This window comes from Polyodon spathula, chromosome 18 (assembly GCF_017654505.1).
Source record: "Polyodon spathula isolate WHYD16114869_AA chromosome 18, ASM1765450v1, whole genome shotgun sequence".
Taxonomy (NCBI): Eukaryota; Metazoa; Chordata; class Actinopteri; order Acipenseriformes; family Polyodontidae; genus Polyodon; species Polyodon spathula.
In genome coordinates this window covers 1040036-1062634 of record NC_054551.1, presented here as the reverse complement: position 1 = coordinate 1062634, position 22599 = coordinate 1040036, and the positions used below count along the sequence as shown (strand labels likewise).

At 45.3% G+C, this 22599-nt stretch overlaps 1 protein-coding gene across 1 annotated transcript; it reads right to left on the bottom strand.

The window, feature by feature from the left end:
- Positions 1-1720: 1720 nt before the first annotated feature.
- LOC121330454 (vasorin-like) lies at positions 1721-22145 on the bottom strand. The gene is made up of 2 exons (XM_041276984.1): positions 21835-22145; positions 1721-4196 (listed from the first exon to the last, which is right to left on the bottom strand). The coding sequence occupies exon 2, from the start codon at positions 4180-4182 to the stop codon at positions 2194-2196; it is 1989 nt and encodes a 662-aa protein (XP_041132918.1). The 5' UTR covers positions 4183-4196; positions 21835-22145; the 3' UTR covers positions 1721-2193.
- Between the last annotated feature and the right edge of the window lie 454 nt (positions 22146-22599).

Genomic DNA, 22599 nt, shown 5'->3' with positions numbered 1-22599 from the left:
GTGGTTAGAACTGGGGAACTGGGAGGCAGCGAACTTGGTGTAAGATTATTGAGGTATTCAGATTCTGAATACAGTATCTGTTACAGCCTTTTAGCTGTGCAGAGCAGCTTTCAGTCTGGGCTCTGAACAGGGCACCACTGGATATTAGAAGGGCTTCGCATTGGCCAGAGTGGGACAATTTTATTATTTTTTAATTAGAATAGAAAGCTAAAACGAAAGACACAATAAATGGATCTATTCTTGAGCCACACAGACCAGTCTTTTAACACATTGGCCTTGGCACTGGGTTGGCTTGGAAAATAAAAAAATTATAATAAAAAAGAGCAGTGAAAATATTTACTCAGCAGCAATTTTCTAAAGCACTCGGGTTAAAAAAAATCTCCCCTCGGCACTACAATAGACCCTTTGAGATGCTCAGTTGGCTGTCTGGATGAGAACCAAGTGCCAGTTCTCTTAAATCTGAGGAATAAAGAGCCTTTTTCATGAAAACCAAATGGAAAAATAACCACTCAGGTGAAGCTGTCTGTCATAGACCCTGCACCCTGGGACTACTTCCTCTGTGCGACTCGGGAGGCTGGTTCTGCATGGCCTGTGAGCTGAAAGACAGGGGAGCAGCCTGGATTGATTGAGACGAGCGTAATGTGATCGAGCAGCCAGCATTTGCTAAAATAAAATCAAGTAGATGAGCAGAGTGCATGTATTTCTGATTGGAAGGTCCAAAGGTCAATGGAACCCCTTGTTTGTTTAGTCTGGTTACTCCACATTGCTCTGTAAATAGATACAATACCTGCTGTGTTTGACTTGCTTTAGCCTTGAGAGTAGACGATTCCTAAATATACACTCGAGCAAACACGTTCCCTTGACAAACATACATGCACACGTGTGTGTGCATGATAACCCCACATGGCACACGCAAACAAGCAAACCAACAACAAAACATTCCAACGTCTGCACCCCTCCTCCTCTTCCTCCTAGGCTGCTGCAGATTTTAGCACATCATTCCCATTGAGGAAACTGGATCGACAGCAAAGAAAATGAAATCATAAAACACAAATATGCGCCGTGTATATATATATATATATATATATATATATATATATATATATATATATATATATATATATATATAGTATATATATATATATTTTTTTATTATTATTATTATTGCTTCTTTACAAAGGGCGTCATATTTTACAAAATCAATACAAGAGAGGGGGGCTTCCCAGAATAAATAGGGAAAAAATTATTTAACATCGAAAATATTTGGAATATTTTCAATTTCTCGTGCCAGTTCCAGTTCACGGTTCAGTTTATATGTATGTTTTTTTTACAGCGGAGAAAAATGTGGTAGAAAATAGGATCGCTCTGGCGGGTTTGTTTTTGGAAAATTCGTGGGACGTCAGTCTTGAGGGCAAGTGCTCAGAAAGTCAGTTTTCTTTCTCATACAGGCAAGTCCAGCACTGCCCACGCTGCCAGCAACATGGTGCCACCATTGAGCACAGTGAAACGCTCATCTCACCGCTCCTTTAACTGCGCCCGTCTCAATGTCTTTAAAGATACTGACCCGTTCAGGCTGCTTGTTTCAGTCGAGGCCCCCCCGCCCTCCCCGTCCCCGGTGCAGAGTCTCCTGCTGTGGGGTTCTTAATGGCTCGGTTGAGGCTTGTTCAATGGAACTCTACTCGGTGGCTCAGCACACCAGCGCGCTGTGCAGGTAGCTCTAGAAATGTCTAGGTTTCGGTCCCTAGCGGGTCTTGTGATGTGAACTAAAACCAGCCTTGTCTCTCCTTGACCCTGTCAAATACAAATTTCCGTGCTTTCAGGTGACATTCTTGAAAAGCTACCTCTTCTCTTAATCCACTTAAATGATTATTTTTTACTTCTTTCCTTTGCAATCTGGTTAAATCATTTTACAAACCCATGTGTTACAACAAATATGTATTAAAAAACTAACAAAGTTCTGCATACATATGTGAGGTACTTATACGCAGTTTAAAAAGAAAAACACATTCAGTGTGCTTTTCATCATTAAAAAATATCCTCACGGATTATTGCACATTGGGGTTTTTTTTTCTCCAAGCATTCAGCGACTCCAGAAACCAGCATCTGGAAACCCCCAGATCCCTCTCTAATGGAAGGAGGGGAGGGGCAAGCCTTCTCCTCAGTCTCTCTAAGGAGGCTTTCTCTAAGAGGAGCTCAGAAGTAAGAGTTTTTCACGTTGGCCGGAACGTTGTTATTGCCAGGGCAGTGCCTGTGCATTAGCGGGACCTCGCACTCCAGTCTGTTATGGGGTTGCATTATCTCTGGTCCCTTTGGAGGAAGAGTTCCGTTCTCCAAACACACCTTGACCCCCTCAAGTTCCAAGGGGCAAGGGGCAGCGCCCAGGTCTGGGTGACCTTTAGCACGTCTCCTGCGGAGGTAATAGACTCCCACAGCCGCCGCCGCCACCACCAGCATCACGGCAGCCACAGATGGCACCACCATGGTGGTCAGATGCCCGTCATAGGACTGGGTGACGGGGGAATGGTGCTCCTGGCTGGAGGTCTGGGCCTCAACACAGCAGCTGTCCTGTTGCTCTGGCTCCCCCATAGGGCTGGCGCAGATGTAGTAGGTGGAGTTAGGCCGGAGCCCGCGCAGTGTGTACTCTGGGTAGGACAGTGGCAGGTTCAGGTGCATTGGCCGCTTGTCCGGACCGGAGAGGTTCCTGTAGGTGAGGCGAATCCCTTTCAGGTGCCGTCTGGCTTGAATGTAGCGTTGGAGGTCCACCGCTATTGACGTGCTTGTGACCTGCCTGGCGTTGATAGCAGACTCCGTCTCTACGGTTGGCGTGGATATCGCCTCAGGAGTCCCCTCTGCATTTTCGCAGTAGGGTCCCCAGAACCCTTTGGAGCAGACGCACTCCAGCTCCCCCAGGTTATCCAGCTGGCAGGTTCCCCCGTTCAGACAGATGTTGGATGGGCAGATGTGCACCACCTTGGGGCTGGTTTTGCTGTTGGGTGCTGGAGAGACTGAAGCTGGGGTGCTTTCTTCCTTGGCTGGGGGTGGTTGAGTAGAGGGCTTGCTAGGTGCTAGGGTTAGGGAGATACTAGTGGTCAACCCCGGCTTAGAAGTGCTCATGCTGACCCTGGTGGTCGTGACAGTGGTGGTGGTAGGACATCCAAAATCGTGGTGCTCCAGCCTTTCAAGGACCTTGCCCGCGTTGAGAGGGGGGAAGTGACATCTGGTTTCCTCGGTCCTCAGCAGCTGCACTTGGCTGTTGCGCACCCATGGGGGAAACCAGGCTAGCGGGCAGATGCAGTTGAAGGGGTTCTCTGCCGCAGTGAGTGTCTGTAGCCTGGGGAAGAGCTTCAGGAAGCCTTCGGGCAAGCCCTGCAGGTTCAGGTTGCTCACATCCAGCTCCTGGAGATTGGCCAGGTTGCTGAAGTCTTCGTTTCTCAGCTGGGCTACCTGGGAGTTGCCCGCCAGGCTGAGCTTGGTCAGACCCCGCAAAGCTTTGAGGGGGATGGGGAAATTGGTCAGCTGGTTGTCCGAGAGGTCCAGCTCATGGAGATTCCCGAGGTTTTCAAACATCTCTCTGTCCAAGGAGCTGAGCCCCAGGCTGGCCAGTTTTAGGGTCTCCAGATTGGCTGTGTGGAGGTCCCGGGCGCTCAGTGAGGGGATCTGGTTGAAGCTGATGTCCAGGAGGAGCAGCTTGGGAGCGTGGAGGGCTGGCAGCACATGGAGGCTATTCTTCTGGAGCTTGAGTTCAAGGAGATGATCCAGACCGTCGAAGGCAGCCGGGTGGATGGTGGAGATGCGGTTTCCATGCAGGTACAGGCGCTCCAGCCAGTGAAGCCCCGAGAAGCTGTCGTTGGTGATCTCCTCAATGTGGTTGGAAGACAGGTCCAGGTTGCGGAGAGACTCCAGCGGGCGGAAGACCTGGCTGGGGAGGTGGGTGATGGCGTTTTGGGAGAGATCCAGGAGCTCAAGCTTGCTCAGCCCGGCAAAGTCCTCAGCGCTCAGGGAGGTGATCTTGTTCTCAAAGAGGTACAGGCTCACTGTGTCGTCCGGAACCCCTTGGGGAACCAGTGCGACTTTCCGATAGATGCAGAAGATTATTTTGGCAGTGTTGCACATGCAGTCTTTGGGGCAGCTCTGTGCGAGGACCCCAGCGAGGAAGGGGAGGAACAGGAGGAGGAGCTTCATGATGTCGCTGCAGCCTGCAAAACGACACAGAAAAACTGGTTTAGCACTCTTTTATAGATTATTTATACTGACGTTATGCATCAGAACTAAAAGGTTTTACCTGCAAGATGCAATTATATGTTATAAACAGAACAATTACCAGGGCGAAGTTTGTGCAGTTCTCTAACATATGTTGTTAATTCAGGCAAGAATAAGTCTGTGTGTGCGTGCTTGTGTGTCTACATGTATCTACAGCCTCTCAATAAATGTAGTCTGCTGGGGGAAGTTGCTGAAGTCTGTGCTGTGGGAAGGACCATTGCTCTTCCTCTTCTTTTAGGCAATGCCTGACCACTGACCTGCTAGTTGCAAGCTGTCAGCAGAGCCTCCCTGTTGCCGGGTCTGATGTTTGAGCCTGCTGTTAGCCTTCATAAGGAAGCTGCAAATTGGAGCCACATTTACAGCAGTGCTTCCAGGCAGATTCACTCTGCTGTGGCACACAAGCGTCTTTGATTCGCCTGACTGACAAAAGCAGGGTGGGGGGTAGTTTAATAGCAGCAGTTTGTTTAACAAATCCATTTCCTGTCTGGTGAGGAAATAAACAAGCAAGCAAATAAATAAACCCATCTATGATTGCTCTGTGCGTGTGCTAGGTTTTGTTTCAAGAGTTCTGTAATGTTTTAGATTCTGGATATAAACGTTATCATTAATTGTAGATGGCAACCATTTAGATTTTTTTTTTTTGTGCTTTAAAAAAAAACGTACAGGACGCTGCAGCTACAAACTTTAAACGTCTTTTTTAAAGAGGAACAAAGACTTATATACTGCACCTCCCGAATGCATTGCTGCTTTTTCAGGACTTCCATAAGGAGACCAGGGTTTTGCCTAGGTTGATTACAGTCCTCACCGCAGAGCCTGTCAGTGCGAGCCTGTGTCTGTAGACCTTTGTGTCTGAGGAACACAGAAACTCTTTGGGGAATAAAGGATTGGGGGGGGGGGGGGCATGGGAATGCATCTCGAGCAGCCTTTCAGAGCCCAAAAGGAGGTAAAAAAAAAAAAAAACAATAAAGGCTGTGTGCTTACTTTTTAAGAGCCTCCTGCATTAAACCTGAACAAGCCTGGTTACTGCCTCCTTCAAAAACAGACCTGGGGTGAAAGTCTGTGGGAAAGGCTGTGTCACTATTGAGGTGCCCGTTTGAATGTGCTCCATAGAAATGCAGCCCCAGGATGATGCAGAGAGCCTTGAATGTAGCAGACCAGAGGACAGCTTTGTTCACTTGCGTAGTGCAGCACATTCCAGGCCGGGCTTGGCACAGTGTGTTTTTCAGAAATGTTTATGTGCTTGTGCAGTAAGGATTTGAATTCAGGAGTTGTTGGCTTTCAGCGAGGATGTTCGCTGAAGAGAGTGACTTGTCCCTGTGCTTTCTCTGTTTCGGGGCTGATTAGGGAGAGGAAGACGGGATCTTGTGTTCAAGTTCATGGCCAGGCTGCATTCACCGTGTTGGGACTGCTAAGGAAGAAAGCGTTTCCTTTCATAAAACATTTCCACTGAACAATCCGTCTGTGTCTCTCGCAGTCTTTTTTGTTTTCTCTTTTTCAGCCTCCTCTCTTTATCTTCCTTTGTCTGTCTTTCCTTATTGTTTACCCTATTTCTCATTTTTTAAATTCTGTATGGTTGGGAAGCCCCAGGGGGCGCAGGGGTCTTTAGAAATGAAACCAGGGGGAGATCGATGGCAGTCTCACCAAAATATTTACTGAAACTGCCTAAAAATTTATAAATAAATGAAACAAGTCAAATGTTTCTATCAGCAAGGTATAGCCCTTCTTGGTTTTCTTTTTCTTTCTTTTGGGTTCGCCCTCTTCTCTCTGATTGGGGTCCCAGCACTGAGCCCCCAGGTCTCTATCAGTTCAGACTGAGGGAGAGAAGTGTGTCCTCTCGCACTGGAGAAGAAGCAGCACAGCTGAAGGATTTGATTTGTCTCGAGGCCAGCAGTTTCACAGGAAAAACAAAGTCCTCAAGTCAGCGAATCCCCTTGCAGTTTTGAGACGATTTAGATATTGTATATGTTCAGTTTTTATTGACTCAGTCGCGTCTGCCAGGAAATTCCGCTGAACACTCGCTCCGTCTGCATGCTGATGTTCCTCAGTGGGTCTTATTTTATTCCAATTTGCACTCAAATCAGTGAAAAACACAACAGACGGTGCCAAGATTGAACTAACGTGGGGTTCTAAATGTGGGTGTGGAATAATTTTCTAAGAAACAGCATAATGCGTCCCTAATCTTGTAGAAAAACAAGAGTTGCAGAAGGCATGACGTTTGCACTGTTAGCGCTTCATGCTCCTGTGGAAATCCCCCTCCTTCCCACCAACCCACTCCCCTCTCAAGAATCGTTCAGGAGCTGCAAGTCGCAGTTCGAAGGTTAACGTGGCCTCCAGCGTTTTTTCCCCTACCAAAAGAAATTCCGATGAAAACGTTGGAGACACAACAAGACTCGCTATCTCCCCCTACTGTTTACTCTCAAACCCATCCTTGAATGGTGGAGAATTCAGAGAATTCAACGGCTACAAAACTCTAAGCATCAGCATTCCACCTCTTATCTTTGCCGCTTCTCATTACACACTTTGTTTTCCTTCTCCAGTTTTCTTGCCCTTGCCTGATATCGGCTGAGCTCATCTTGCAGTATTCGCTAAGCGGCGTGTCTGAAGCTGGCTCTGTTCATATGCTACAGAAACAGTCAGATTTACCGCATAATACTGTGCCATGTGTGCCAGTGCAACACTACCAAAAATATTGGATCTTGTTTTGCACTGATCTGGAGCATTGCCGTGCGAGTGTGTCTGAGGGTACAGGAACTGTCGTGCATGAAGGAGGTTGAAAAAGAACAGAAAGAAAAACAGAAGGGAGGATGAGTGCCCCTGCCCTGTCCACCCTGCTGTTCTCGGTCGGTCAGTCTGGGTGCGGATCGGGTTGCAGGACTGTTTGGTTTGGGAAGTGTCTTTGTGATCTGTATTGTTCTGAGGAACGACTGGACCCTGACACTGCCTGTCCCTGGAGAGCTTGCCTCCCTTGCAATCCACTCCACGCTGCCAGGGAGCCAGGGCAGGGAGGCAGGCACGCCTTTAAAGGAAATGAAGCAGAGGTTGTGATGTATGAGTTTTGGTGTCTGGTTTTGAAACCAGGCGAGAGGAGGGGTGGTGGTGTGGGTGGAGGGGAAGATCACTGGATCACTAAAAAAACCAGAGAGACATAAATGTTTTGCCATAGCAAGCCTATATCATACGACTTGTTAAAGCTACTGTTAAAAGCAGAGACAGACTAAGATATTGCTGCAATGACCACAAACTGACCAGAAATCGGGTTAGGGCAAAGAGACAAGACTATTATCAAGACAGGGCCAGCTGTGACCCTAAGGCTTCCGAAGTTGGTTGTTAAAACACGATTTCTTATGTTGAAAAAAAGAAAGGATAAAAGACTCTCAAAACAGACAGTGTCTTTGCTTTCATCAGCTGATTAGAGCTGAAGCAATTAGTGCATCAGCAGAGCAAACATCTGCAAGCGTTACCTTCAAACAGAGAGTCTGGAGGCAGGAAGAGGAGGAGAGGTGGAGGTCAGGTACCGGAGAGAGGAATGTGCAGCTGGGGAAACTTGGGGTAAAAATAAAAAACTCGCAAGGCAGGTGGGGTGGATTCACAGAGTAGCATTGGTAGCCTGCCTTCTTGTTCAAAATCAGAGCAGCTTTCAGTGTTTACTTCGTAAATGTTAACTTTCTGTGATGGCTTATACCTGTACTTGGTTTCTGTCTCTCCTTCCTAAATGCAAGACAGAATCTTAAAGTCAATACACATTGATAATATTGCTGCTTCTCAGCACCTCCCACACCAGTCCGTCTCAGACCCCCTCACCCCAGGCAGGGCTCCTAGACCCCCTCCCTCTCCACTTGCAAGTGAGATGTAACAGGACTCCAAATTTCTCAACCCCTCTGTCATCACCTCCGTGCCCACAGCTGGCTCTCGTTACCCACAATGCACCCAGACTATTCATCACCATGGCAGCACGGGCACATAAACCAGCTCTACCTGACAGGCTAGGCTCTCTGTCCGGCAGCAGACTTAATAAACTCATCTCTCCGCGCGGAGAAGATCAAATCAAAACATTGCAAAGATTTCTACTGATCTGGCTGAAAGTGCCGAGGTCAGGAACTTCACAAGGGTTACTCTCACTTCTGCGCTTCTTTTAACTTTAAACTAGCACCTTTCTGTATTAAAACGTGTACAATCAATACATAGGTCTGTAGTGTTCAGGGTGTTGTGAACACTGTGTAAGTATTGAAAGGTACTGGTAGTTTGAAGTAAGATTTCAGGCGAGTGTGTTCTGTCTGGAGGACAGGGTTGGAAATGAGGCATTGCCCTCAAGGTTCTGTCCTGGTAAAAATGTATTCTTTTGGGAATGAAACAATTAATTGAGAAAACGAATGGTGCTTGTTGCTGTGTAACTCGACACGACTTTCCTTGCCTCTCGACTAGATTGCCGTGTGGGGGAGTGTACAGACAGACAGCACGGCAGGTGAGGGGGCGGGGCTCGGTGTCAGATCAGAACAGGTGTGGTGCTGTGCTGCTGCACACAGACAGGGCTGAATGGAACCCAGGCATGCCGGTGGCACGCTTTGCATCTTTAAAGAATGCTGCCGACTTCTTCACTTCGGAGAACTTTCTGATTCAGAAATGTAAAGAATCCTCCAGCCGCATTGTTATAACAGAGGTTCAGTCATTGTGTGTTATTAAAATGCCAGTGGCTTATATTTAGCCAGCTATCTAAAAAATGTCTAATTGTCCTGATTTATCCTCTTATCAAGGCAAACAAATACACAGGAACTATGCACAGTGGCTACAGGGAGATTGTTCTTTCTTGTGTTTAAAATCTCAATACTGTGTAAGTGGCAGGACTATATATATATATATGAGTCTGACTATGCTTCTCTGTGACAAGGGGATTTTGTTGCAGGGTCCTCACTGGATTGTGTCAGGAAGCTGAGTGCTCTGCTTGCTGTTTTCTTATCAAAAGAGTCTGGTCCTCCACATGAGAATTACTCCAGCCAATGCATTGCATACTTTGCTAGGGATCCCTGTCGGTAGCTACAGTAGGGAAGCTTTGGGTTGGTTCTGCCCCCTTTTCCCTGCTAATTGCAGAGAGGTGCAGTCTGTTTGTAATTGCCGGCTTGCGCTCGCTTCCTGGCACAAGGCAGGGACCCCCGACCCCCTCCGGCTAGCATCAGATTGCATCCAGATAGCAGCCTTGCACAGAAAAGGAAAGCATTGTGTGATTCTCTCTTTCGTTTGCTTTAACTCTCACAGTATGCACCATTCTAGCAATCTCTCAGTTGAAAAGAACAGAAAAAGAATCTGGCTATTCATTCCCCACTGGTAGGATTTTTTAGCAGTGCACACGGCGCTGTCAGTGGCCCTGTGCTACAGCTGAAACTGGCTTCTTTGAACTGGGTTTGAACTCAATAGACAGAACTATTGGAGGCAAGTGGATACCCGCAGTGCTTTGAAAAGAACGGGCTAGTGAATCAGGAAGTTCCAGAACGGTCAAGAATTGTTTAAATATAACAGAGTGCAATGACATTTTAAATAGCACTGCATCTAAAAGGATATTGCAAATTACAGCTTGATAAGTTTGGACTTCCTTGCTGGTTGAGTTTTTGATCAGAGAGCTGTTTCACTAAGACCGAGGATGCTTATTTGACTGGCTGTCTGCTACACCCTGATAACTGTGCTCTCTGTTTCCTGCTGTTTCCTCATTCTTGGAGATTGCTCATCGTGTCTTGAGCAGGTCTTGTGCCGAACCAGTTTGTCATGCTTTTAGAACCGTTTCTGACTTTTCAAGTCAAACAACCCCACCTCCTTCCACACACACACAGGGCCAGCGCCAGCATAAAATTAACCCTTTTCCTACTTTTTACTATCAGTCGTTCTTGTATTAACTAACAGTGAAGGTTTCCAGAGCTACAAAATTTACAGATCAGAGAATACTGTGGCCAATTCTGCCAGCAGAAAAGAAAAGGTGCGTTGAAGTTACATCATCAAACTAGAGGCCAATGTGACATTCAGGTTGGCCCCTTTTTCTACTGGGCGCACGCAGTGCCATCGGGGGCACTGTGATGTAACTGGCTTCTTTTGAATTGGACTTGAACTGAGATGGGTTCAAGTGGATTTCAGTGTTCAATCAGTGCTGCCCTTTTCAGAGACAGGGACTCCTCTCAAGTTAAGAAAGGCACTGCTAATTCTGTCTGTTTTTCTTTCTTTTTTTTTGACTTCATCAGTGCACTCATTTTGGTAAAGCCTAGAGCTAATCCTCCTCCCTGGCACTCGAAGGTCAGGTGGGAGCTATTCGGACGCACTGGAGCCTGAGAGGGGAGAGGGGACCCCTTCGTTCCTGTCAAAGCTGAGCTTGTTTCTGCTCGGTCCTCATCCCCTCCCTCTAGGAACCGTCTCCCTGACCGCCTTGCCCCCATTAAAACAACTGAAAGGTCTTGGTGCAGAGTGGTCTAAAGCAAGCAACCCGGGCGCAACAGAGATTAAGCTAATTAAAGACGGGGGTGGGGGGGGAGCATTGTTCTGTTTGCCCGCAGAGCCTCTTCTGAAATAAATGGCACTCTGTTGAGGCAGAGACAACCTGTCTCTCCTGGACTGCACGTGCATGCAGACAGCACACACTGCAGCACGGTCTCCAGGGACAGTAACAGCTCACTGTGTGAGCTCAGTTATGTACAGAGCTCTGTACTCCTTTAGTGCCTTAATCCCCCCATTGGGGAATTGATCTTCAGAAGAGCATGGGTCGACTTTCCTGAACTCACTTGAGCAGTGTTTTGGGGGCTGGGGCTCGCGTTAGTTACATTTATCAGACATACACACACACTTGAGCACACATTGGCTAGTTTTGTATATAGATTTTGTAACTACGAGGTCTCATGAAGGCTGTCAATTAGCACAATTCAATACTGAATATTCTTTCAGGAACAAAGGGAGATGCTGTGCCTCTGTGCTGGATGTGTGAGACGGCTCCACCATGCTGAGTCTATGCTGTACCCTGTGAGCCACCCAGCCCCTGTTCAGACTGTGATCATGACAGGCCCTGTCTCATAGCTGCTCTGCGCTCTCAGGGGTTCCATGGTTTGCTCCTCTCCTCTTTGCACCCTTTGTCTGTGTGTTCTTGTGGTTTTGGTGGAGAGAGATACTGAAAGGGATTACAGTGTGATGCAGCAGGAATCCAGTCTTGCAGCTCCACCTGACACCGAAAGTGTTACAGGGAGGCTGCCTCGTATCACCTGCATGAATATCAATAGCTGAGAAGGGAGCGGGGAAAGCGCTGAGGTAATGAAATGCACAGCACCACATCCTGTCTGTCACGTCAGGCCTGGAGCTGCTGAAAACTACTGTGCAGGGAAGGGCTTTCTGCCAGGCACAAGGGCACAAGAGTGCACACACACACACACACACTCTCCAACAGACTAACACACATACACACTGAGACACACTCTCCAACACACACACACACACGCTGACACACACTCTCCAACACACACACACACACGCTGACACACACTCTCCAACACACACACACACGCTCGCTGACACACACTCTCCAACACACACACACACGCTGACACACACTCTCCAACACACACACGCTGACACACACTCTCCAACACACACACGCTGACACACACTCTCCAACACACACACGCTGACACACACTCTCCAACACACACACACACGCTGACACACACTCTCCAACACACACACGCTGACACACACTCTCCAACACACACACGCTGACACACACTCTCCAACACACACACACTGCACGCTGACACCACACAGGTGTGTGACACCACACACGCTGACACACACTCTCCAACACACACACGCTGTGTGCTCTTCCAACACACACACACACACACACAGGGAGAGCTTAAACCACACTGACCTGACACACGTGCATCATGACCTCCAGAACGTCACTTAAATTGCCTGCTTTGCATTCCATTTTTTTTTTTTTGGTCGTCTGGGCATTTTACAAAAAATTCCCAAACAGCAGAGGGGTTTCGAGACATTTCTTTCAATACAGCTTATGCCTTACGCTAGCCAACGCTTTGCAATGGTTTGCCTCTGGATAACACGAGCTGGAGGGGGGAGGAGCGGACAGTGCTCAGTTTTCGAAAATTAAAGTTATTAGTATTAGCGTGTATTTTGTATGTTTCAAACATATTCTACCATAGCACTTCTCTTACACTGTCTTGTACACTAGGTATTCAGTACATGTTTTACTGAAGCAATGCAGCTGCTAGAGGTACGAGCCACTGCTTTTGATACTATGCCCTGCTCCACACACGGCAGCAGCACCATGTACAGTTGCTACATAAAATAGCTGATTTTAATAACAACTTTTGTTTACTTAATATGCATTATACAAATCAAAAGATGGAATTTTGCATGTGAGTGACATTTATTGTGTGAGTTGTAGTATTCGCACACTGTCAAACAGTTTCTGTTAACACGAGAAAAAAAAAAAATAAATAATAATACAGTGCGTGAACCTGTCTGACAAGGTTGAAAACAATCTTCGAATCCCTGGCTAGCGAACGAACCTTCGAATCTTCAGACTCCGCCCTGTTTGGAACAGCGATTCAGAAGGTGTTTCTCTTTTTCTTTTTTTGTTTTTTTCTTGAGACAGTGAGGGTGCTGAATCAGTACACTGGCAGGAACTACTGACGCAGGACTGGCAGTTAATAGCAATTGTTTATTTATGGTTGTGTTTTCCAGTGGAACCTGTATTAAACAAAGACCACATTCATAGAGATGAATCAGTGTGCAGGAGCAAGTCATACAAGCAGGGAATCAGTGTAGCTAGAGCAACTCATACAAGCAGGATCTGTTGTAGGTACGATGGGTCAGTGAGTTCCACAGGAGCACTTGACAGTCTGCCGATTCCAGTTGACAGCAGCGCAGGAGACTCTACCGCCACATTTTCGCCTTTTCTTACTCTACGTGACTTGGGGTATATTTCCTAAGTCGGGACAACTTTATATAAAGACCACATGTCACTGAAGACCACATTGGGTTCTCTTGTTTCACTGTCTTCATTCTTGTTTCCGTCCCAGCTGTCTGCCGTGGAGAAATTGAACGCCCCTGCTTTAAATAAAAAATGGAACGCCTCCCCCCACCCCATAAAAAAGCTGCCTAATTTCATCTGCTTCCTCTTCAAACAGCTGTGGCGTCCCTCTCTCTGTTTGCAGCCCTGACGCTCACGTGCGGGCTCACATACTCTCAGCCACAGGAGCCCTTTCATCTGTGTGCTTGGGAAACTCGACTTGTTCTGGAGAGTCTGTTCACCAGCCGGCAGCCTCAGAAAGGGCAGCAGTGAGTCCGAGAGCCAAGACCGGGCAACCTGGCATACTGACAGACCGACAGGCAGAGGAATAACACTCGTCAGCATTAGAATAGCCCCATGTTTAGGTTTGCTGGTTCAACTGCTTTTGAAGTCTGAAACAGGGCACACAAACAGCTTCCTGCAGCTTTTGGACTGTGTTACAGGCTCTGGAACTCCACAATGGCAACCCTTTTAAGTAAATATTTATTAAGGCAGAGTGAAACGCGGCTAGCAGCCGTTGACAAGAAGCGGGTGGGTCATGACGCAGGCCCCCAGAAAGCTGCTTGTGAAATATTGTTTTTTAATTTTATTAAAAGAGCTCTAGCCAATTAATAAAACTCTTGCTGTTTGTGTTTGATCCTTCTGCAACTTTGTAGTGGTTTCAAGTCATCTGTTAACAAGATGTCAGAATTAAAAATAACGAGATCCCAAAACCACTCGAGGCAAAGGGGTTGGGGGGGGTGGGGGGGGTGGAACAAAACTAGAAAGAAAGTTGTCCTGGGCCCCAGGCCCCTCTGACATGACTGAGAAAGAGAAAGAGAGAGACGCTCGTTTCAAAGGGAAATCAAACCCATGAGTGGGCAGCGCTGTTACAACCGCTCCCCCGTTCACATGCAGATCGTCTCAGACACTGGATTAAACAGCCTGTCTGTCACCACTCCAGATCGGAGTTCAAGTCTGGGTTAAACTACCCTGCCTTTAGGATTCAACTGCAGGGTTTTAGAAAACGAAATTGCAGTTACAATAGAGATAACTTCTAGGGGGCTTGTACAGTACTTCCTGGGGTTAACAATCCAGGCTCCTGTCTATCTCCACTGGGAGACTGGGAGCTGACAGTGGCATGAGGCGCCCACACATCCAGGCAGCAGTGCTCTAACTCCTGGGGTATTATCTGTGGCAGCAGTGCTGTATCTCCTGGGGTATTATCTGTGGCAGCAGTGCTGTATCTCCTGGGGTATTATCTGTGGCAGCAGTGCTGTATCTCCTGGGGTATTATCTGTGGCAGCAGTGCTGTATCTCCTGGGGTATTATCTGCGGCAGCAGTGCTGTATCTCCTGGGGTATTGGGCTTGTCCTGCAGTTCAGTGTGCAGAAACATGCCAGATGTGTGCAGAGAGCAAACGCTCCGGTAGTCAGCGGTCTGAGCGAGAGCTCAGAGCTTTGGTCCAGCAGATAGCAGGATCCATGAGGTTGATCTCAGGAGTCGGCCACGCTCGATAAGGAGGCTTCACATCCCTTCAGCCCTGTCTGTTGTTACCTATTTTTATTTCACATGACAAATCCAGGATCACAAACTAACTAACTGCGCTCTTGAAAAACCCAAGTGAAATGGACTCTTCCTAACAGATGCAAGATATGACGTAGACAAATCTAAATGCTCAGTAATTGATTATTATCGTGTACCAAGCGATGTTTTAAGGCATACAGAAATTTTTTTTCGTAATCTTTTCAAACGTCACTGTTTTCCTTGTTGGGTTTTAAGAAGCCGCACTAACAGTGTCTGTACTCAGAGCAGAGGTTAACAAGAGTCTTGCTGTGTTCCACACGGAGATGCCGAGGGTTCTGGTGATCTGTGTATGTGTGTTGGATTACAGCCCTCTCGACCCCAGTGCTGTGATCGAGCTTGTTTGTCCACCCAGACGTACCCCCACATCAGGGTCCCGGGCTCAGCTCCTGATTACAAGGCACAATTTCCCTAATTATAACTTAAGATTAAAAGGCTGTTTTTACTGCATTCTGAAATGTAGCTATTTGTGGTCAGGTTCAAGGACAGAGTAAGCTTTCCAAAAACAATACAGAGATGGAATGTGACTTTTTTTTATTTTCCTTGTTTTTCAAGACATTAACCACAATAGTTACATCTACAGTGGATTTTTTTTTTTTTTTTAAATAAAATAAAAAAACGTTTAGGGTTTTTGTTCTGTAGTTGGAACTCGATGGAATTGTATACGTTTCTTGGCTAATGTTTTTGTATAAGCTGGCACCTTCTCTTATCTGGGCAAGGATGGTGCGCTGGCAATCACGCACTTCATTCAGCACCGTGGCGCTATGCACTGACACAACCTCAGGACCAAGCAGACAGCTGTGGTCTCTAGAATCTGAGGAACATCACTGTACTTGAAATATTACCGACAGTTTGCACTCCAACCTGGGGTTCGGTGTTTCTACTGTAATACCTTTACTGTGGAGAGGGCAGTTTGCTTGCAATTGGCTTCTAGTCATCTTTTTTGTTACCAAATCTTAGGACGTTGTTTTGTTCTAGTTTCTGAAGTTGTCACGTTATGAGGCTTCAAGGGAGCGCAGCAGGATGACTGAAAACGTGTTGAAAAGTCTAACATGTGATTGAATAGACAGCAAAGGTTTACTGTAAACAGCTACTTTACCTTATATATATAAAATATATCAAAGAACAACTGGAGGACTGAAAGAAATAATTCCAAGGGTTTGCTGTGACACGCTGTGCTGAACCCCTGGGAGGTCCAGCGCTGCACACAGTGACTGCTGTCCCCCTAAATGTTTGTGACCAGGTAGAGGAGTGCGGAGTGCGCTGCGCGTCCTGTCCTGTTGATTCGGGGGCCCCTGCTCTCTCCTGATTTCTCCTGTTAAATATGAAGGCAGTAGCTTTAACAACAGGGTGCAGAGCGCGGTCAGACTGAATGAATGCACAGCTGCCAGCCTTGGTCTGCTTGTTAACAGTATTAAAGTTTTGTCTATTTTTGTAAAAGAAAAAAAAAAATGTGTTTGTATGTTTTACATCAGAGTATCTTACAGGTGTTGAGGTGTAAAGCTAAGAGTAATCCTGATTAAGTGGAGAAACGTTTCTGCTAGTGCCTTCATCAGTGAATTGAGCAGAATTACAGTAAGTCAATCTGCTGTAAATGCTACGTGACTTGCAGTTCACAGTTTAGGCGTCAGTCACAGTATTTGACTAGCAGGCTACCGTTGGGTTCAAGAGCAGCGGCACGTGTCCCGACTTGTTCCAATCTGAACTTGCATCGCAGTTTTGAAGTCACTATACCGGCTTCCTGTTCAATGCACAATTGATTTTAAAGACGGGAAATGTTATCTGATCGTGTAAACTAACCCACAACATGATGTGTATCGCAATCCACTTCCTGGGCTTGGTGGACCTGGTGAATGTAATGAAGAAGGGTCTCGCTGTTTAATAACATGTACCAGCACTGTTACTCCAGGTGCTAGCTTCGGAAGAGTACTGCAGTTTTGCTACTAATAAGTAACATGGGTGGACTTTGTAGTGACTCTTGGGAGTTCATTTCCAGCTATGTTTTGTTTTAAAAAGACTAGCTAACTAAGGTGATGGCTCAGAGAAATTGCAGCCTCCCTAATAGTTACCCTGTTTAGTAAATGCCATGATTAGTAATGGGTGTGACTCGGACTGCTCAGCTCTGTTTGCGTTTGGATTAGGAAGGCAATCTCTGCTTCACTGACTGCCAGACACAGCCAGACACCTGATTCCACTAACACAAACACCGCCTCACCTCCTCACACAGGACAAGCTTACTAGAAACAGCAGACTGGTGCTACAGGCTGGCATCTTGTAAGGGTAACCGCATAAAAATCACAAAATCATTACAACTGACCCTAATCTCGTTTATTTCGACGCTGAACATTGACCCAGCGGGGTTTTTTTTAAGTGGACTATGTTTCCGTGAGCAAATATTCCCTTGGATTTATGGAAATCTACTTTTGAACGCTAAATTCCGAACCGCTGAGCCTCTTTTCTCTCATGCTGTCATATGGTTCATATACATCATCCTCAGCATTGTTCAGCAGTGGAAGTCTATGCCTCATTCAAAGGCTCTCTGTGCTAATGCTGTCTTGGGTATAAAGCTTTCATGCATTCCAACCTGATGCTAAAACTGTCGCTGCTCTAGCATGGGTGTTACACAGTCTCTCTGCTTTATAACAGTCTCTAATATAAGAATACATTACTTTCCACTCCTCCCCCCTGCAACAATGCAGCCCCTGCCAGCCTCACACTCAGGCATACACGTTTCCACACTCAAACTGGAAAGAGACGGCCCTCATCATAGTTATACTGAGCAGATACATGTGAATGGTAAAGTAATGCCACTGTATATATACATGCACTATATATAGTACAGAGAACCAGAAAACCGCTCTCTATCCAAGGAGAATTGGGAGCCAGCCGGACACTCCCCAATAAGAAAACTTTATGAAGCCCCTGATAAACTGATAACTGATTTAACAATGTCTATGTACCAGAAAGGTAAGCGTTAAACCTTTGCATTTAAAACCTGACCACATACACGTTCATCATATGAATTATACATGCAACAGTGATTGACACTGCGTGCCACCCTGCCAGTGCTGTATTCATGTAGTATTTGAGAGGTGGCTCCCAGTGGAAGGATGAAGGACTGGATTAGCTCCCTCATTCACGTGCGCCAGGCAAAGCGCAAGTGACACGAACTCACCTGTTCAGTGTGTGAGCCACACTGTCGCACTGAGGGACGGGACTGTTCTGAACTACTGAAAAGAACTTGCATCGAACATGAAGCACGTCACGTGTGACAGTTCAAACACCAAAACGCTGGGTAATCCTGACTGTAGTTTCAGCAAACACCCCCCCCCCAACACACACACACACACACACTTCAGCTTTTCACTACTTGACTTGTTTTAGGAATTATTAGCTGTCTGACTTAGGCCTTTGGGCCCCCCTATTTAGTTTCCATGGTGGCGTGACCCAAGCACTTATTACCTGATCTCTGGATTTAACCCAGGGATGCTCGGAGAGAGAGGAGGGGTGCAGTTAGAACTCAAGAGTTAATCTTCTGACTGTTTGCTCATTTCCACCATTCACAGAAAATCAGGCCGGCACTTCAGCTTTTTAACTAAATTCCTGCGGCAGCCGATCTGGAATGTTTTTTTTTTTTTTTCTTCCTCCTGTTCTGCTCTCTCGCTCTCTCGCTCGCTCTCTCTCTCTCTCCAGATCTGACTTTTCTAAATGTCACCATCCTGCAGTCAGGTTGGGGCTTGGCTGCCACACTGCATACCAGACTCGTGCTTGTTACCAGAGGACAGAAACGTCTTGTTCTCTTTTGCAACTAAACAAGAAACCAATGCAACGTACTACTCTGCTACCTCACACACTGAAATGAACCACGCCTGCCTCGCTCGTGCACTGTGGAAGCTTAATGATATTGTGCATGTTTATTTCTATGTACTGTATGAGCCTAAAGACATGATGTTTAATTTTTTGAGCAATAGAATATCACCTTCGTTAACCCTTTAAGCACCCCGAGATAGTTGGAACAGCCTGCTTAAGACCTGTGAGGCTGGCCAGGCTCATTTGAATCTGCTAATTGTTTTATTGGCACTGCAACAATTGAAATGAAGCCCATGGTCTGTGCTGGAGACTGGCAGCCAGCAGATCCATGATTCTGCACTAGGGCTGAGTGATCTTTGTCCACTAGCAAGGTTGGAAATAAGACTGATTGCGTAGCAGTTTCATCCATCTCGGGTTTTGAATTATCCTTTTTTTTATTGTAATAGCTATATCAGTTACGATGCTCAAATGCTGATTCTGTTGCCCCTGCTCAAAGGTGAAAGGCTGGTCCATTCCCTTCCACCTAGTCCCCAGCCTGTCCTGGTGTTGCACCAGTCACCCCAAAGCTACAGAGGGGTGCAGGTTGCACGAGGCTGGATGCAGACTAGACAGGAACATTCTTACACCTCTGAGCTGCAATGAAATTTCCGTTCAGACCTCAGCAATGTCCAGGTGCCCTACCAGACTGCCAAACAGCAAGGCACAGCATTCCTGCTCAGTTCTCTCTGTGCTTCCAGCTATATTATAAAACAAGCTGCTGGGATATTTCCTTCCCAGATATGGGTTTTGTTTTTTGTTTTGTTTTTAAACTGCTTTTCAAGGATATTAAATCTTTTCGGATTTAGAAAGAAGATGCAGGAACAAATCTGGAAGGACGTTATGAAGTTGTGGGAATATTAAAAAAAATATATTTTTAGGTTAGGTGTGTTCAAAAAGTGTTTTTTTTTTTTTTTTTGTTGTTTGTTTTGTTTTGTTTTTTTGTTTTTGGAATGTAAATTAAATTATTCCACCCCTCCCTACCACACTAAAAACGTACTGTAACAGCAGCTTCTGGCAATTAAACTCGCACCTTTTTAAATGACCTGCAATAATAACATATTTAGCTTTTGCGTGACCGATAGATTTATTCCTAACCTGATGCGTGTGCGTGTGCGTGTGCGTGTGCGTGTGTGGTACTAATACTGTAATACTTTGGCAGATACAGAACTGACCTCCGAAGTATAAGAATGTTGCGCAGGTCATCAGATAAAATGCAGAATTAGTTCACTCAAGAAATACTTTTATGTGATACAAATGTACGCTTGACTCCACGAGTTTAAAAAAAGATCACCGCATTTTTATTTTGATCACCTTTTTCAGTTTGTTATGGAAAGTTTAAATGTATTTAAATAAATAAACAGTCGCATCTTGGAGACATGACGGCCAGCATTAACCCTGCTTGCGGGTAAACGCCCGGCCTGGCCCCATTAATCATAACAGAATGTGATTTATTCATGTTTCTATTTATTTTTTATAAAGAACATCGTGTACTATCAGGCAGAACACGCATTTTCATCCAGACAAATACATTACGATCTCTCCAATTACTAGACCCTAAAAACTTAGCGGGGGGGGGGGTGTGTCTTGTGACCGGTCCTGTGCCGGTCATTTTGGCTGAGAGACCACAGAGCTATTGCAAACCGCTGACAGTTTTCCATTGCGTTCTCCACCCCCGTCGTTTTTGTATTCTAGTTATGCTTGAAATTAACGACCTTGCTGTAATTGGCTCACTTATGAAACAGATTACAGCTAAATAATTAGAACCCTAATAAAATAAATAAATAAATAAATAAATAAATAAAAAACAACATAAAATCGCCTCGTGTTCCCGTCTGACTGAGTCAGAAAAAAATTATTTGCTTAAAAAAAAAAAAAAAAAAAAATTGGGACACACTTCTTCTACACAGAGCTCTCTCTCTCTCTCTCTCCTCTCTCTCTCTCTCTCTCTCTCTCTCTCTCTCTCTCTCTCTCTCTCTCTCTCTCTCTCTCTCTCTCTCCCCGGCCGGTTGCGTTTAAAGTGTATTATTTCACGTGTAAATACAGGCAGTGCAGTCAGCTGGACTGTGCGGTGATAGTGGCACCTTCATATATTCAGCCCAGGATTATTTTTTAGTTCTAAAATTGTCAGCTATTTATATTTTGGTTGCAGATGAAAAAAAAAAAAAAACAGACGTTTTTATAAAACAAATATGATATGAAACGTATAACACTAATATGCCAATATATACATAGGATACAGTGTATTTCATTGCAACTAAACATCTTTATTTTATGGTTCTTAACTGCAGTAGCTTATTATTATTATTATTATTATTATTATTATTATTATTATTATTATTATTATTATTATTAATAACAGGGATACTGTATCTAAAGCGAAGTAAAACGCTGTGTCGCAAATTTCTGTGTTTGCATATTTCCACCTTCCGCCAACTACTGTATCCCAAATGCTGTGATGCTCAGCTGGGTGTAATTTGAGAATATTGGACCAGAACTCTGCTAGTTAATTCTACAGACCTCTCTGTGTTGCTCTACATTAACTTGTATGCACAGATGCCACAGGACTTTATCATCGCCTCGTTATTAACACTGGCGCTCGTTTAAAAAAATAAAAGAATAAAACAAAAAAAATTCCTGGTATTCTTTAAAAACATAAAACAAAGAGTTCATTAAAAAAAAAAAAAACGACCCACACCCAAACGTTCTCGAAATTCTTTTGCCATTACGTTTACAATACAGCAGTATTTTTAGGAAAACTTGCAAGAACTTTAGTTACTGTCGCCAGATCTCTCTTTCTCTCTCTCTCTCTCTCTCTCACACACACACACACACACACACACACACACACACACACACACACACACACACACACACACACACACACACACACACACACACACACACACACACACACACACGAGTCCAGCAATGCAAATGCAACAGTAAAAAATATATATATATATATATATATATATATATATATATATATATATATATATATATATATATATATATATATATATATATGTATGTATGTATATGTATGTATGCATGCAGGTCTTCATTCATTCAGCAGGGTACAGTAAGCACCTGGGGGAGTCGACACTTACCGGTACAGTCAGCGGTTAACTGGGATGCCCAGGGCTTGTGCTGCCGATGCTTCCACTGCACAAACTGGATCTGTATCTTCTACTTTTAAAACTTTAATTTTTTCTTTGAGATAATTTTTTTTCAAGTCCCTGCGCGTCTCTTTCCTAGTCGGGGCTGATTCTCGTTTGCAGACGGCAATGCATTGCCTGGCTTTCCTTCGTTTTTTGGATTGTAATTTACAGTGTAACGTCGTGGCAGTAGTAGCACGGTTCTCCGGCTCGTAATAACTTCGGACTGGACCTGAAAACACTGTTCTGCTGAATAGGTCGCCTGGGCTACTTTAAGAAGGGAAGAGAGGGGCGGCACGGTTAGGACTGGGCGTGCATAGAAACGCTTCCAATTCTGTCTGCGTATTCCGATTGGATGAAAAGTTTCTAAAAGAGGCGGGGCCAAGCGAGAGAAAATTGGACGTGTAGTTTAGCGCTCCCAAAACTTTTTGCATGAAATCCAGTTAGTTTGTATTTAAGATCATTATTTAAATGACCTAAGTGGAACCTTAGAATAGACAAATATATGAAATTTATATTTAAGATGTATCATAATAATTAACCATATTTCATTAATGTATTTAAACTAAAACTATTAACTTTGTTGCACAACTCAGAGCTGCCTTTTGTTTCCCAATAGGTTTGAAAGGACAGTGTAATTACTGGGGAAGCAGTATTTTGCTGGCAGTAGATCTTGCTGGTCACAAACTCCTGTGAACTTTGCTTTCAGTAATGTAC

Bases quoted from the DNA above. Each gene is read 5' to 3' on its own strand.
- LOC121330454 (XM_041276984.1), bottom strand. From the start codon at position 4,182: ATGAAGCTCCTCCTCCTGTTCCTCCCCTTCCTCGCTGGGGTCCTCGCA.